At 43.4% G+C, this 14,905-nt stretch overlaps 1 protein-coding gene across 6 annotated transcripts in view; it reads right to left on the reverse strand.

The window, feature by feature from the left end:
* dlg3 (discs, large homolog 3) overlaps positions 1 to 14,905 on the reverse strand; it is a gene marked incomplete at its 5' end in the record, with an annotated part of 122,487 nt that overhangs the window by 21,268 nt on the left and 86,314 nt on the right. For 4 of the 6 annotated variants that reach the window (XM_084041895.1, XM_084041894.1, XM_084041900.1 and 1 more), the window contains 2 exons: positions 5,219 to 5,321; positions 7,112 to 7,307. In XM_084041895.1, coding sequence (XP_083898021.1) covers positions 5,219 to 5,321; positions 7,112 to 7,307 — 299 coding nt within the window. Of the gene's footprint in view, positions 1 to 1,194; positions 1,306 to 1,340; positions 1,700 to 5,218; positions 5,322 to 7,111; positions 7,308 to 14,905 lie in introns of those variants that run through there. The other 2 variants (XM_084041898.1, XM_084041899.1) reach the window with 2 other exon arrangements.

Genomic DNA, 14,905 nt, shown 5'->3' on the forward strand with positions numbered 1-14,905 from the left:
ATGTCAGTGTCTCCACAACCGCAGAGCTGATATGACAACACACACCTGTCTGACCACACCTCGTACAGAGAGACAGAAAAGGCCTGTGTGTCCAATGCACACAATGGGGACCAAAGCTAGCCTTGGATCAAGACTATCATAGATGTATTTGATCGATTTTGACATTTGCATATCTATCATAGATACGAAAGTAAAAGTCAAGACTCGATCAAATACATATTATGATGGTCTTGCTCCAAGACTAGACCAAAGCTAACATCGAGCCAGTTTTGACTTCAGTAGTAACCAGGAATACTGTTCAACCCATACTGCACTGTTAAAAATGTGAATGAATGAAGCATGAACCATTATGTTCTCTTGAAACTAAACATGAACACGCCTGTCGAACGAGATACATAGGCTATAACAGCCAGCCAAGCCTGCGGCCAGTCAGTCAGTCAGTCAAGACAGTATTCGTTAAAGTAGTCAGTGATTAACTTCTTAGCGATTTAATAACACGATATTTGTCCCCCAAAAACTTGAACCCTGGTGCTGCTGCGACACCAGTGTCCAAGTTCTAACGTGATCTTATAACGGCTCGAAAAGCTGCAGCTAAGAATAGCAGCGACCTAGTAGCTCACAGTACAGTAGCTGAGCAGCTAATCCCACAAACTTGTTCTACAATGGTAGGTACAACGGCCTGTATACCTGTCTGCCACAACGGTGCCATATCTATTACCACCAGTGGTGGAAGAAGTACTCTCACGTTTCACTTAAGTTAAAGGCCGGAATTCAAAATGTACTCGAGTAGAAAAGTACGAAAGTATTGGCATCAAAATGTACATAATGTAAAAGTACCATGAGTAAAAGTACTCATTGTGCAGAATGTCCCATTTCACAAGTCAAAATGTATACAATGCGTCGCATATGAGCTTGTATATCGGCTATTTTTAAATGGCCGAAATGTATATAGGGCTGAGGTGGGTAATGTACGTAACTAAAGTTTTCAAATAATTGTAGTGGAGTAAAAAGTACCACATTTGCCTCTGAGATGAAGTGGAGTAGAAGTAAAAGTACAGAAATACTCCAGTAAAGTAAAATATGCCTCAAAATTGTACTTCTTTAAGTACAGTACTCGAGTAAATGTACTTAGTTACTTTACACCACCGCACCGAAACGCCTGTGTACCTGCTGCCACAACGGTGCCATATTTACCAGTAACCACCTCAACAACAGTCTTCTCCCCCCACTTGTGAGTGTGTCGAGGGGTACGCCTGCCCTAGTAGTGCCCTGTCCTGGGGTCCGCGGGGGGGACCTTATTATTGGGGGTCCGCGGGGTGACCTTATTATTGGTGTCTCACCTCGGGTTCAGTGTGTAATATGTCCTTCTGGTGGGTTGTTTCTTCACCCAGCCATTAGGGAATTCATGCGGCTTCTAAGCTGCTGCTCCTCTGCTGTTTGTATTCACACACACAGGCCCATCCCCCATTCATTGGGTTTAAATAAGTAGTACAACAAGCGAGGAGAGAAGTTGTTGGAAGGAGAAGGAGGTCCGTCCGTGTGTCTCGCTACCCTTTCTCTCGCTTCTGTCCGTTTCTTTTAATACGAAAGGTCCTTCGCAATGAATAAATAATGCAGGCGGTATTCCATTCCACTCTCTCTCTCTCCGTTGGACTTGTTTCCTCTTTCCTCCCCTTGTTCCGTGTGCCTGACGCTGTGTGTGTGTGTGTGTGTGTGTGTGTGCCCAGTCCGTCCCAGGCGTTGCCAGATTTGCGGGATAAATAAGCAACCATGTCTTGGAAATAAGCACTTTGCATCGGATATTTGAAAATTACCGATCTACAAGCTCACATGCGATCTTGTAGATCTGATATATATATATGTTTTTAAAGTGAAACATTTTGAATATATATTTTTTTTAACATTTTAACACAAATCTGACAAAAATATTTTCAGATGGCCGGTCCAAGTGGACAAATACGTACTAATTTGTCGGGTCCTTGATTTGAAAAGGTTTGAGAGAGAACCAGTGGTTTAAACAACATTAGGAAGCAAGCCCAAATAAGCAACTACACTTTAGAAACAAGCCACACACAAAAAAACGCAACCCGCAACTACCAAAATGTTACAAGCAACTTTACAGAAAAACAAGTCCAAAGTCGCTTATAATAAGCAGGCTTGGCAACACTGGTCAGTCCGCTGACATAGGATTGGAAACGGGGCAGGAGGAGGAGGAGGAGGAGGACAGCAGCAGAGCTTCATTCGCCCGCCGAAAATAGCCGATCTACAAGCTCACTGTAGATCGGCTATTTTTGGGCTAATAACGCAAAGAAGTGGCGCCCCTGAATCTGAATAGTCCTCCTTTTTTACAGTAAGCCTTATGGGCTTACTGTAAAAAAAAAAAAGAAAAAAAAGGAGGACTACATGAAGGACTGTCCTCATTTGCAGTCCACAGGGTGCAACTGTTGTTACACGAATCAAGCTATAGCTTTAAGAACAATATTATTTATTATTAACAATATATAGTATATTTTCATTTGTCAATAGTTATTTATTGTCATGATGCTAACATTTTGTTGAAGACCTATTTCTTTTGGTTTGTGACAATACCAGGGGCGTAGCCACCCACATAGAAAGCTGGCCCACCGAATCGATTATTATTATTTTTTTAATAAATGGATTTTATTTTTTTAATATATATTTTTTGATTTAAAATCAGGCAAAAATAAGAATTAAATAACATAGCCCTAACCTAACCCTAAAACCAAAATAAAGTAACCAAAAAACGTAAAAAATGTAGCAAAATCTGCCCAAAAAACGCCTATACTAGCGTTCTGGCTATGCCACTGGACAATAGAGACACACGGGCGGAAACGGAAGGCCTACAAATTCACGCCCACTTTTGGGATAGCGCCGCTACTCGAGGTCCGTTAGAACGACGAACTGCAGCTCTCAATGCATTCCCTATGAGAGGATATGAGAATTAGCCTACTTTTAAAATTATCCTGCATTAACTGGAGACGATATTGATTTGAATAAAAATATGTTTCCAAATGTATGGAGTGTCTTTGTCAACATATCTTCTTGTTTTCTTAATAGTTGATGTGTTTCACATTTAATTTGCCACTTTAACGAGTTACCCATAATGTTAACACAGCAGAGGGTAGACGGCAGACAGACAAGTTGTCGCATTTCAGTGACATCACTGTCTTTACGAGCGCCGAGCGCCGACCAGTGGTGTACACTGTAGAGGCAGGACAGGCGGTCGCCTGCCCAACTAAGATCTCGCCTCCCCTAAAAAAAAACAAATAACCCGAAAATGTGTCATTGCGTGCTTAATGTCCTCAACGTCACGCACCCAACAAGCTCTGAACTGAGCAGATTGGACCTTCTGTTCCAGAGATAATGACCAAAACATATTGAAAACGTCCACTTTCGCCAGTTTTCTGGGTATTGAAAACCTCAAGGGATGCGTCCGTGACGTATATACCATGCGACCACTTAAAGTCTAGATCTCCGATGCTAGCGGTTTTGACATACTGATGGAGTATATTATAGTATATTGTGGGTAGTATATCGAGATGACAGATATGGGACATTAAAAAGGACAAATCAAACAAATGGGACACTTTATTAGAACACCAAAAAAGTCGCTACAGCCTCAGTAGTTAACCAATGAAATGACGGTATTTTACAATGCCTCTCATAAAGATTGCATTGAGAGCTGCAGTTCATCGTTGTAACGGACCCCGAGTAGCAGCGCTGTCTCAAAAGTGGGCGTGAATTTGTAGGCCTTCCGTTTCCGCCCGTGTGTCTCTATACACTTAGAAATGATAAATTATAAGAAAAGGCAAGAATCTGAATTAACATCACCATGTTGATCCTCAAACGACTTGATTTTTACACAGGACCCCAATGGAAACAAGTCATAGTGCTTTCTTGGGTTTAATCCGTTTAGCATCCTTTTGTATAGAACTGTACGATCTGTGCTTTTTATGCAAGCTGTTAATAAAGTATTCAATCAATCAAAATTGCTTTGTTTCCAAAGAATGATAAAGAAAATGATAAAAGGCCTTCCTTGGTTATAAAGGAATAAAGATCAGCATTCTGTCCGCCCCTCAGAGACTTTGATTTTGAACTGCAAACAATGGATAAGTCCATTGTTCTGTGTTTTTATATTAAACTAATAATAATATTACTAGTTACTGTGTGTGGAGTGAGTGGGAGTAGGGTAGGCCTGTCACAATTATTACATAATTGTAATAATTAGGTAATCACAATTATTCGAGATAATCGCAATTATTATTTTCGGAATCGTCATAATCATTTCCATTTTGAGGAATGTTCATTTATTTTCCATAAAAATCAAAAATAGCCGATCGACAAGCTCAAAACGCGTTGCATCGCAATGCGTTTAGTAGATCTGCTATTTCCAATATTTCCAAGTTTTTTTTAAAGTATAAAGTTATTAAATATGTAAGTTATTATATCTGCCCTGTGCAACTTTAGTTCACAAAGCCTAAAAGTCAAACAGAAATGTAATATCTATTCATAATGTTCCAATGTTCAAGACAGAAACACAATTAAATCATTAATCGCAATTATTTGAGCGACAATTAATCGTCAAGTAAAATGTCATAATGGCGACAACCCTAGAGTAGGGGTGCTCCCGATATATTATAACTCTATGTGTGCTCCTCAAGCCCCCAGAGCCACGGTAGAATAGTGAAGCGGCCGTCGCCTGGTGGTGATTGATTGATTAAAATACTTTATTTAGAAAGACATGGAAACAGTACATGGAAGTACAATTCACAATACAAGGTCCTCTAAACTGGATCGCCCATAAAAGCACAACGGCTTATTTAAAATGAGATCCCCACACACTCAAACCATGATGACATTTAAGAAAACAGACAGATATGCACTACTATGCAGAACGTTATACAATCAGCGTACAGGTTACTGTACTGGTATGAAAAACAAGAAATATGGGGTTAGGTTAAGACTTTGACAGGGGCCAGTTTGGAATTGCAGCCTCCTGAAGGTGTATCAAATATGGGATTGCAATACTTCCACATTTAAAACACCACTGCGCATGCTTCTACCGTGTGAAACCCTTGTGCGCCTGCTCGGTGCTCAAGACGAGCGTTGAGCGTTCTTCCGGGTGCTTCAAACGCCAGTGAGCAACTTTCATTGACATGAATAGCTGGGATAAATTATAACTCTATGGTGCTCCTACCTTCAGGCCGGTACTGGGCGATAATGGTGACAGTCTGTCCAGCCCTCTTCAGTGCTGCGGCTGCCTGCTCATGGGTGGCGTTCCGCAGGTTGACCCCATTCACCTGAATCAAACCACGCAGACATAATCCCCCATAAATAATTATATGTATAATAATATGACAGTGTGTTGCACACCGAATACCTGTCTACCTGCTGTGCTTCAGTGCTTGCGTTCACTGTTGCAATAAAGTGTCATAAATGTCGAGTGATTTCTTTTTTCTTTTCTTTTTTCCATCCTTTTTTTTTACACCTGTCATTTACTGAAAGAAATACAGTACTGTACAATGAATATCAATATTATCCAGATTCCAGACTATGTCTGGATAAAAAACCCAGAGGAAAGTCTGATTTGTTTATGGAGATCCGCAGAGGAAATAGGCTGTCTGTCATGACCACTGGATCTCCAGTTGGAAGGTTAATTTAAGTAAGGAGAGATAAAGACTCTCATGTACATGATGAAGAAACTTGCGACAAAAAAAGCCTGCTCTACAAAGGTACTTATCTTTCATCATGGAAATGTCAGCGTCTGTCATAACCTATGTTTATACTATACTTAAAATTTTAAAATAATTGGCTGACCTTAACTGTTAATTAAATATCATTCTCTGATTCTGTCAACTGTTCTTGTTTTATCACAATACGGCACCATACTAGATGTCATTTTCAGCGAATTCTTTAAGTCCAATTTGTCAGTCATCTACTTAAAATACCAATCTGCAATTACATTATGATAACACAACATCCACCATCTCAGTTTTCTGAAGACATTCTTTCGCACTAAAAATTATTTAATGACCTTTTCAAGTGAGGTATGTGTCACAGTTTGAAGTTTTCCATGTATTTAGTGGCTGCAGAATGTTTGCTTACATTAGCAGTATTTGTACAACATTGAAGTAATGCAGACCTGAGTATCAAGTTATGTTGGATTCTGAAGATTGCCAAAAGCCCATTTTCCATGTCATAAATCAAACTTGCACAGAATTTACAAGTTAAGGAGTTAAGTTTGTATGACGATATAGTTTAAATATTTATTAGGGCTTTAAAATCTATTACCAATGCTGTAACAGTGGTGGACTCTCATCTGTTAAGGTCCCCACACACCGGCCCGACTTCAGTGTTCATAAGTGTTGGAAAGCGTGTGTAGACTGTGTACTCAGTCGTGTGTACATCAGTATAGCCTTGTGTCTATGTCCCGTAAGCCCCCTGTTGTGCAGTGGTCATATTTGTATTTTGCAATGATTTGCTGTAAATTCATGTGAATGTACCATATCACTGCTTTAAGACATTCAATGGAAACGCTAACCCCATCCCCATCCCTCACACCTCCTCCCTCCCCTGTTCCTTTCTTGCACTTTAATATGCTTGAACTGTTCCTACCTAAGATGCTGTATATAGAAGATAGTGTGAAGTTGTTTACATAAAGTAATGTAATCTGATTTCCCAGCAATTCTCGCATAAAAACGGGAAGTTTTACTCTTATGTACCTGTACACAAGATAACGATAAAGCACAACCTTGAACCTTGAATGTAGAGGCTCAAACTGGGTGGAAACGTTTCAGAGAATAAAAAAATTAATGCATTCGAGAACCAATACATTTAGGGCGGTCCTTCATGTTGACACAGTATCAGGACTGGTTTCCAAATGCGTAGGTTTGTTAGCAGAGGTTTTCTCCACTGTCCTCCTAGCCCCTACATTGAATTTAGATTTCCCCAGACATATTGGGTTGGCGGAGATCTCGGCTACTGGCTACTACACGAGACTATTCATCTGTGCACTCCCTCACACAACAAGTTATGATCAGTGAGTAATTGCGGTTAAATTGGTGGGACGAAAATGAGCGAAATCACAGACCGAGAGGATCCGGTCGCCCCTCCGCAGCTCGCCACTCAGGTCTGCTGGTCCTCCTGCCAGGATGAAGGAGACGAAGATACCCTCTCCGTCCTCGCCGCCGACAATGTTGAAGCCCAGGCCTGTGGAGCCCTTGTGCAGCAGCACCTTCCGTGGCTCCCTGCCAAACAGAGCAACAGCATCAGGGCGCGGGGCAGGACTGTGAGCACAGGAGAGGGAGAGGACAAGAAAGAGACATAGCCAAAAAGAGAGAGAGAGAGAAAAGGGAAGAAAACAGATAAAGCCACGGACACAGATATATTTTAGGAAAATAAACAACTATCTTCTAGCTGTTCATCATGTTCATAATCCCAGCTTGTAGGGGTGTGTTCTAGTTAAACAGCCACATAACAGTAGGGTAACAGCTTTATACAGTGGAAGCCATTCTGTATGCTGTATCTGGAAGTGAATCGTTTCCGATGACACATTAAAATGGCTACTATACCACCATTCCCAAACAAAACGATTAAAATGTGAATTATACCTGTATTGGTATTGGCATTAATACCATATGTAATGTTCCTGTTAACTTACAGAAACACTTGTATCTGTCCATTTAGGGGAATTAAGGGTATTTTCATATTGTATAACAGCCTCCTGGTGGAAGGGACTGTGGCTCTGAAGCCTTGTATCCCATTGCTGCTGCCATTTGCCACATCCCACCATCATCTGCAACAGCATCTGAGCGCAACTTGTCTCTTTGGGATCACCCACAGCAAGTTACTCAGCACACTCACAAAAGCAGGAATGAAATTGGTAACAAACTGAACCCTTTAACTGTCTGACCAAGAGAAAACGAAGACAACACAGTTGAGTGACTCAGAAGGACAGTATGCGGTCAGGATAGCATCTGGGTAACGTGGGGTAAAGCAGTGGTTCTCAACCTGTGGGTCGGGGCCCCCAGGGGGGTCTCCAAATGATTTTGGGGGGTCCTCAGGTGATGTGCTTGATGTGCAACATTGGTTTCTTTGAAACAGTAAGTGTATACAGGGTATCTGCACATTTCTAAAGTGTCAATTTAAGGACTTTTAAGACCTTTTTAATACCTCTAAAATGAAGAGGAGAAAAAAAGAAGACCATTAGGCTACTGCGTGAAAAGTAACCAACAAACTATACTACTATACCCAAATTGTCAAATTACCTAAGAAAGAGGCAAATTGTGAAAATAGCAGATCTACAAGCTCACAACACCTCGTAATGCGAGTCGTTGTGAGCTTGTAGATCTGCTATTTCCACAATATGTATCTGTGGAACTGAGACAAAATATAATGCCTCAACTCCTACAAAAATGTGTCAGAGTGTGGGCGGGGGGGTCCCCAGTTCAAATATGATTATTTTGGGAGGTCGTGTCCTTAAAAGGTTGAGAACCACTGGGGTAAAGTTCCTGCCCACCACCGGGGATAGACTGGGGTTGGAGAATCCTCCACGGTCCATCTGTCTTAAAGGCCAGTGCATTCCAACAACAAATACTACTGGCTGTGTTCACGGGTGGGTGATCTCAGCAGGAAGCATATCGGGGGAGTTAAAGTGTGTTTCGAGATTTACGAGAAACTCCTCACTGTCATGTGAAAAGAAAAGGCTGGTGATGTCAGGTGTCAGAGGACAAAGAGTTATTAGATGTTAATGTTTTAATTTTATTTTCACTGGCCCCCGCGGGCAAGTGCCCACAAGGGCAGAAGTGCGTTCTGCTGGCCTGGACGGTTAGGTACATCCGGGCCACTGGGACATATTGTCAACCCCTGATTAGGACTTGGCATAACTACTAAATAAAAAAATATGTTGTCAGAAGGTTTCCTCATCAGAGAGCTACCAGAAAAAATATTGGGCACTTTTTATGTTGTATATTTCATTTACCAATGGTATTGGAGAAAGCTGGACACTTCGGGAGGATCGGGAGGACATTATCCTCCCGATCTATCCGTCTGTCCGTCTATATCTGTCTGTCTGTCTGTCTGTCTGTCTATCTATCCATCCACACACATATGTCCATAGACACAATGAGTGGCCTCATGCTTGAAGGGCTAATGGAAGCTCTGTTTTAGCGTTAGCCTCTATGACTCATCCTCCGACAGACTATTCAGACTGCTTTGGTTTTATGATGCTAGTGAGGCCAAAACCACTGCTATGGGCCATCAAATGCCTTGAGAATGTTTCACACAAATGCAAAAATATACTCTAGGAGGCCCTACAAAATGTGCAAACACACACGCTCGCACACGCTCGCGCGCGCACGCACGCACGCACGCACACACACACACACACACACACACACACACACACACACACACACACACACACACACACACACACACACACACACACACACACACACACACACACACACACACAGTTTAATGTATTGCTAAACTTCTGAGGACTTTCAACATGGCTAATGTTACATGATGTACTAGCTCTGCGTAAGTCCTAACCCTATAACCACCTTGAAAAGTGAGGACCAGCAAAGCGTATTTCTATCCTTATGAGGACATTTAGTTCTCACAAAGATAGCAGTATAAGTACACACACACACACACACACACACACACACACACACACACACACACACACACACACACACACACACACACACACACACACACACACACACACACACACACACACACACACTTTACGTACTCTCATGCACAGTCTCCACACTTAACAGAAAACGCAGCATGGTTCCCATTAGTGGTCTTCTCTTGCAGTACTCTGCCTGCGGTCTACAGGAACAATTCCTACTCAATCCCTAATGGCTGTGCTCTAAGTTGCCGTTGAGACCATTTTCCCATCGATGGCAGCACAGACAGCATTAATAGAACTTTGAGCATCATACTCATGACCACATTGGAAACAGCCCTGATCACTCCACTAAAACAGCTGAAGAGCCATGGAAAGTTCTAAATGGTTTGACTCCACGAATAAAAGGGTTCTCCAGCCAAGTTAGATGGCATCAGTATTGAATATTTATATATGTTGAACACAGGACGTTGAGTTCTGACAAAATGCCTTTTAAATTAAATCTATTTCAGCCTTTTATGGTGAATGCGAAAGAATTCTAGCAGTGGAAAATAGAACAATCTGGGCCAGAGTCTAATTTGAACTCCTAGAAAATATTGCATTATCGTTCTTTCAAGATGTAAGGTCCAGTCATTCAATATCCTCATTTTGACTAGACATGTTTTTGTTTTAACCTTGGACAAAAAACCTCTAGGAACACAGGTAAAAGCTTTATAAATAAAAGTCAAAAAGATATTTCCAGGAAATATTGTGAAACAGCCGATTTGTCAGTTCAACATAACCTTGCATGTTCCACAAGCTCCTCAAGGCACACAGATCTCCATGTTACCTTAGGTTTGTGTGTCTGCTCCCGGAAGACTGTCTCCTAAACGAGCGTTCAGGCGAGCTCCTCACCAGCGACATTGAGGACGAGATGTTGACCGTGAACATGACAATCGCTCCTAATCTACTAAGGCGACACCGCATTGCTCCGTTCCGAAGCGCTAGTGTTCTCTGTGCCGCGCTCTCTCCGTCTCTGGCCTGCCGTTGAGAGAGGCGACGGTTCCAGAACCCCTGTATATGCATATGAAGAAGCCCTGGCGTTCCCTATCTCGGCCCTTTGGCCTGTGATGGGAAACAGCCTCCTCTTTGGGCTGTCATAAACACTCCTCTCCTCATCCTTGCTAGCGAGGCGAGACTTAACCCTCACACACCCACCACGGATCATCTCTACTACATCCGTTAGGGGAAGCTGCCAGGATCATCCGCCACCCGTCTCGGGCCAAACTTCCTCCACGTCTATTCTCCCTTTCAATGGGCGGTGTGTCATATCAGAAAGCAGTGGGTGTGCAATTTGTAAAGTTGGAGGTCATCCCAGGTTGGTCCCTTACTGCCATTGGATCTGACCCCCCCCCCACACACACACACACACACACACACACAAACACACACACAGCACACCGGCATTCCTGTCCATCAGCCCCGGCCCCTCTGTAGACCAGGCAGATGGATGTTCCCTGCTAATATGTCAGTCAGTGTAAACAAAAATAGAGGAGTTTGTGAATTAAAACGTCTTTTAATCAGACCTTTGATGTCACTTCCTCAGAGAGCCGTAGCAGGACTGCACGCTGGGCGGCTGGCTGCGCTTCCTCTTGAGCAAAGACTGTAAAGGGGCAACGGTGGAAGTGACTGTTTACTATGCTATTGTTGGAGGTATTCTCTATGGGAGAGGAATTACTGTGCGCACACACACACTGTGCGCGTGTGTGATGTGTGTGTGTGTGTGTGTGTGTGTGTGTGTGTGTGTGTGTGTGTGTGTGTGTGTGTGTGTGTGTGTGTGTGTGTGCGTGCGTTGGAGGGAGCACTATTTGTACCTGTGTGCACAATAAAGCAAGAGAAAGGCATTAGCAATTCCTTGAAAAGGAGTAAATTCCAAAGGTTTTGCATACAGGGATCAAGCACTCCTTATCATGGGAGGTGCTTTGCCCGTTGTCTTTTCATCCATGCCTGGAATGTAAACAGTTATATTGCAGTAAAACCCCTCTATCAGTCTCTCTCTCTCTCTCTCTCTCTCCAGCCATGTCTCCTGTGACTCTCTTTCTCTCATCCAGTCTCTCTCCTAATTCTCGTTTGCCTCTATGTTGAGGCGCTAGCAGCTCAGTCCTAATGCTGTGAATGAACACGTGGGCGGTGTGGGTCAACGGGTCGTGCTGCCCTGGGCTCAGCTTGGTAATTGGCTCTGCTTGGCTGATTAATGGTGGACACTGCAGATGGACGCCATTTTCCCCACAAACAGACACCGCCTCTCATGGCATTGTATTTCTCCCTTTTTTCCCCCTGGCAGGATAACAGGCTCATGGCTCGCAAGTACAGATGAAAGAGGGAGCACCCTATCTCTCTCTCCCCTTTCCTCCAATGTCACCGCTTAAATTTTACCAGTGGATTTTTCTGTCACTGCCTCCCCTTCACGACCTGCTATTTCATTCTAATTTGACATGGGGAAGAAATGTATTCACTGCTAAGGCGACAGACGCCTTAAGATATTTCAAGCCTCTCAGTGCAGCTGAGAATAAAATAGGAGCGATGAATAATTAACAGTTCAGACTCTTAACAACTCAGCTAGATCTGCCATGATCACCCTTTTTCACCCAACAGCGCTTAGAAACGTTTGTCCTCCTAGGGTAATCAGTGGACCAAAGTGCCCCCCTCCCCCAGAGTCCTGGTTATCGATGCGTGAAGTTCTCAGTCAAAGCTCAAAGTTGAGAAACACGTGAAGTTACTGATAAGCTCACCTGCGGCTGCGGCAGCGCTCCTGCTGCTGTATTTACACAAGCTGTTCTCTGAACACACATTGCCTAGCTGTAGCAGCGTTGTTCCCGTAACAGGAGGCAGGATTCTGTTTGGTGGTGAATGCATCAGAAACGTCGTCACCACCACCACGTGCACAAAACACAAACACAAAGCGGTTTCTGTCTAAATTACGATAGACAAAGCGAAAGCAAGATACAATCCCCAAGGTGCATTCACACTAGCGGCGACAAAGCAACAAGTCATTTTCAATGGAAGCCTCAGCAACATGAAGCTACAACTGACGCCTGCCACTTGTTGCTGCGTGACGGGCATTAAGCCCTGCAAAAATATGAGCTGCCTTCAACTTTTCTTTCAGCACTCCATTGACGCAGTGAAGCGCCGATCAACGATATGTTTTTGTTTTTGTTTCAACATTTCCATTCCCATTCTCTCCACACAATTCCTGTCCCGTTCATAAAACGAAGAAAAACTAATTCTTGCTGTTAACCAGTTACCTGTGCTATTTAAGCCTAACCTTTTCATTTACACAGTGTGGCTTGAGCAACACTTCAACGGCGACTCAGCAGCAGCAATATAGCTGGGGTCACAGGAGGCATTTAGGGGCAATGCCCCCCGTCCAATCCCCCCCGTCCAATCGGACAAAGTCAGTACTCCAACAACATTTTAATATGTATTTTACATATATATTATTCATAGATATTATAAATATATCCAGTTGTATTTGTTTTGATGCCGTTCTGGGAGAGATAAGCCTGGTTTATACTTGGTTGCACTTGGCGTTGCACACAGTACATAGCAGATATACAAGCTCACAACGCATCACATTCGTGACACGTTGTGAGCGTGTAGATCCGCTATTTACTGAGCACGACACTGGCACGCAACTAAGTATAACTGAGGCTACAGATAGACGTTCACTTCAGCGAGCATAGTGTGCCAAAATGAATGGAAGGACGCCGTTCTCAGGAAGTTTAATGCAGACACCAGTAAAGGTCCATTTGGTTATCTTTGTGCGCTCTCAGAGTTAAATGAACACCCAGGATTTTACATTGTAACAATTGTGCGACATGGCTGTAGGAGGCATCGATGGGCAGAATGGTATCTGAGGTACGTAGTTTGTGTGTGTGTGTGTGTGTGTGTGTGTGTGTGTGTGTGTGTGTGTGTGTGTGTGTGAGTGTACTATACTATACTTATGAGGGCCAAATGTCCACCCAAGTATAGTAGAATTTGATAAATAGACATTGTGAGGACAATTGTCCTGGTACTCACAAGAGAAATGGTTGTTTTATTTATATTCAGATTGGGGTTAAGGTTAGGATTAGGCATTTAGAGGTTAGGTTTAGCGATTATTAGAGTTGGAGTTATGCCTGATTTATGCTTAGTTGTACCGCAGGTGATGCAAAAAGCAGATGTACAAGCACGGCGCACATCTACAGTATATATAACTCAGGCTTTAGGGATAGGTTTAAAAGCGCTCAGGTGGGGCAGCGGTAAAGAAGCTGCCCACCACGGCGGAGTCTGGAGGTTCGAATCCACTGCACTGCATCCTGCTTTGTTGAGCAGAGTACACCTGTGGTGTTCAACCTTTTTAATGCCAAGGACCCCTAAATTGATATACATTTGACCGCGGATCCCCATCTAAAAACGTGTTATGCCAGAGAAGAGATTTGTGTTAAAAAATGCAAAATTCTATACAATTCTTCAAACACTTTCAAGATGTTTCAAAAAGGTAAAAAAAATAGCAGATCTACAAGCTCGCAGAGTGGCACGAAGTGACGCGCTGTGAGCTTGTATATCTGCTATTTTTTAATAGCCAACGTATACAATATGGATAAAGGGGTGAAAATGTATTAACACCTTTTGCTGGGGACCCCCTCAAGGACCACTGGTGGTCCCCGGACCACCGGTTGAGAACCACTGGTCTACACAAACACAATTGGTGTGTTTGGGGGAGGGAAGCCGGGGGGGGAGGGTGATATTAGTCACTGCACGTACTCCTACGGTCTGGGGGGGGGGGGAGGCGGCACCTGTCAGCAGGAAGGGTTGGGCGGGAGGAGTAGGACAAAGGGCTCTACGTCCTCCCGGTGGGGGCTCCTTCACTTGCAGGATACAGCAAGCAGTGACAACACACAGAGATGTGTGTGTGGGGAGGAATCATTTGGCATAACGACAAAATTGGAGAGGAAAAGGGGGGGGGGGGGAAGAAAGAAGGTAAAAATGGAATTTATAAAATCCGTAAAATTTTGGAGCCCTCAAAAGCATAGTGTGTGTGTGCGTGTGCGCGCGTGCGTGTGTTTGTGTTTGTGTATCTGTGATGACACCACTGTGGGGGATGCGCAGATGGGCAAAGGAGCGATCTGAAGGCTGAGTCATCCTGGCGACCAGTCTGCACCACTTTCTTGGGAGAGGCCTGCTCCAACTATAGAATCCGTCTAAAATAAGCCCTGCTCA

This window comes from Gymnoscopelus microlampas (genome assembly GCF_963454915.1).
Source record: "Gymnoscopelus microlampas genome assembly, chromosome: 18".
Taxonomy (NCBI): Eukaryota; Metazoa; Chordata; class Actinopteri; order Myctophiformes; family Myctophidae; genus Gymnoscopelus; species Gymnoscopelus microlampas.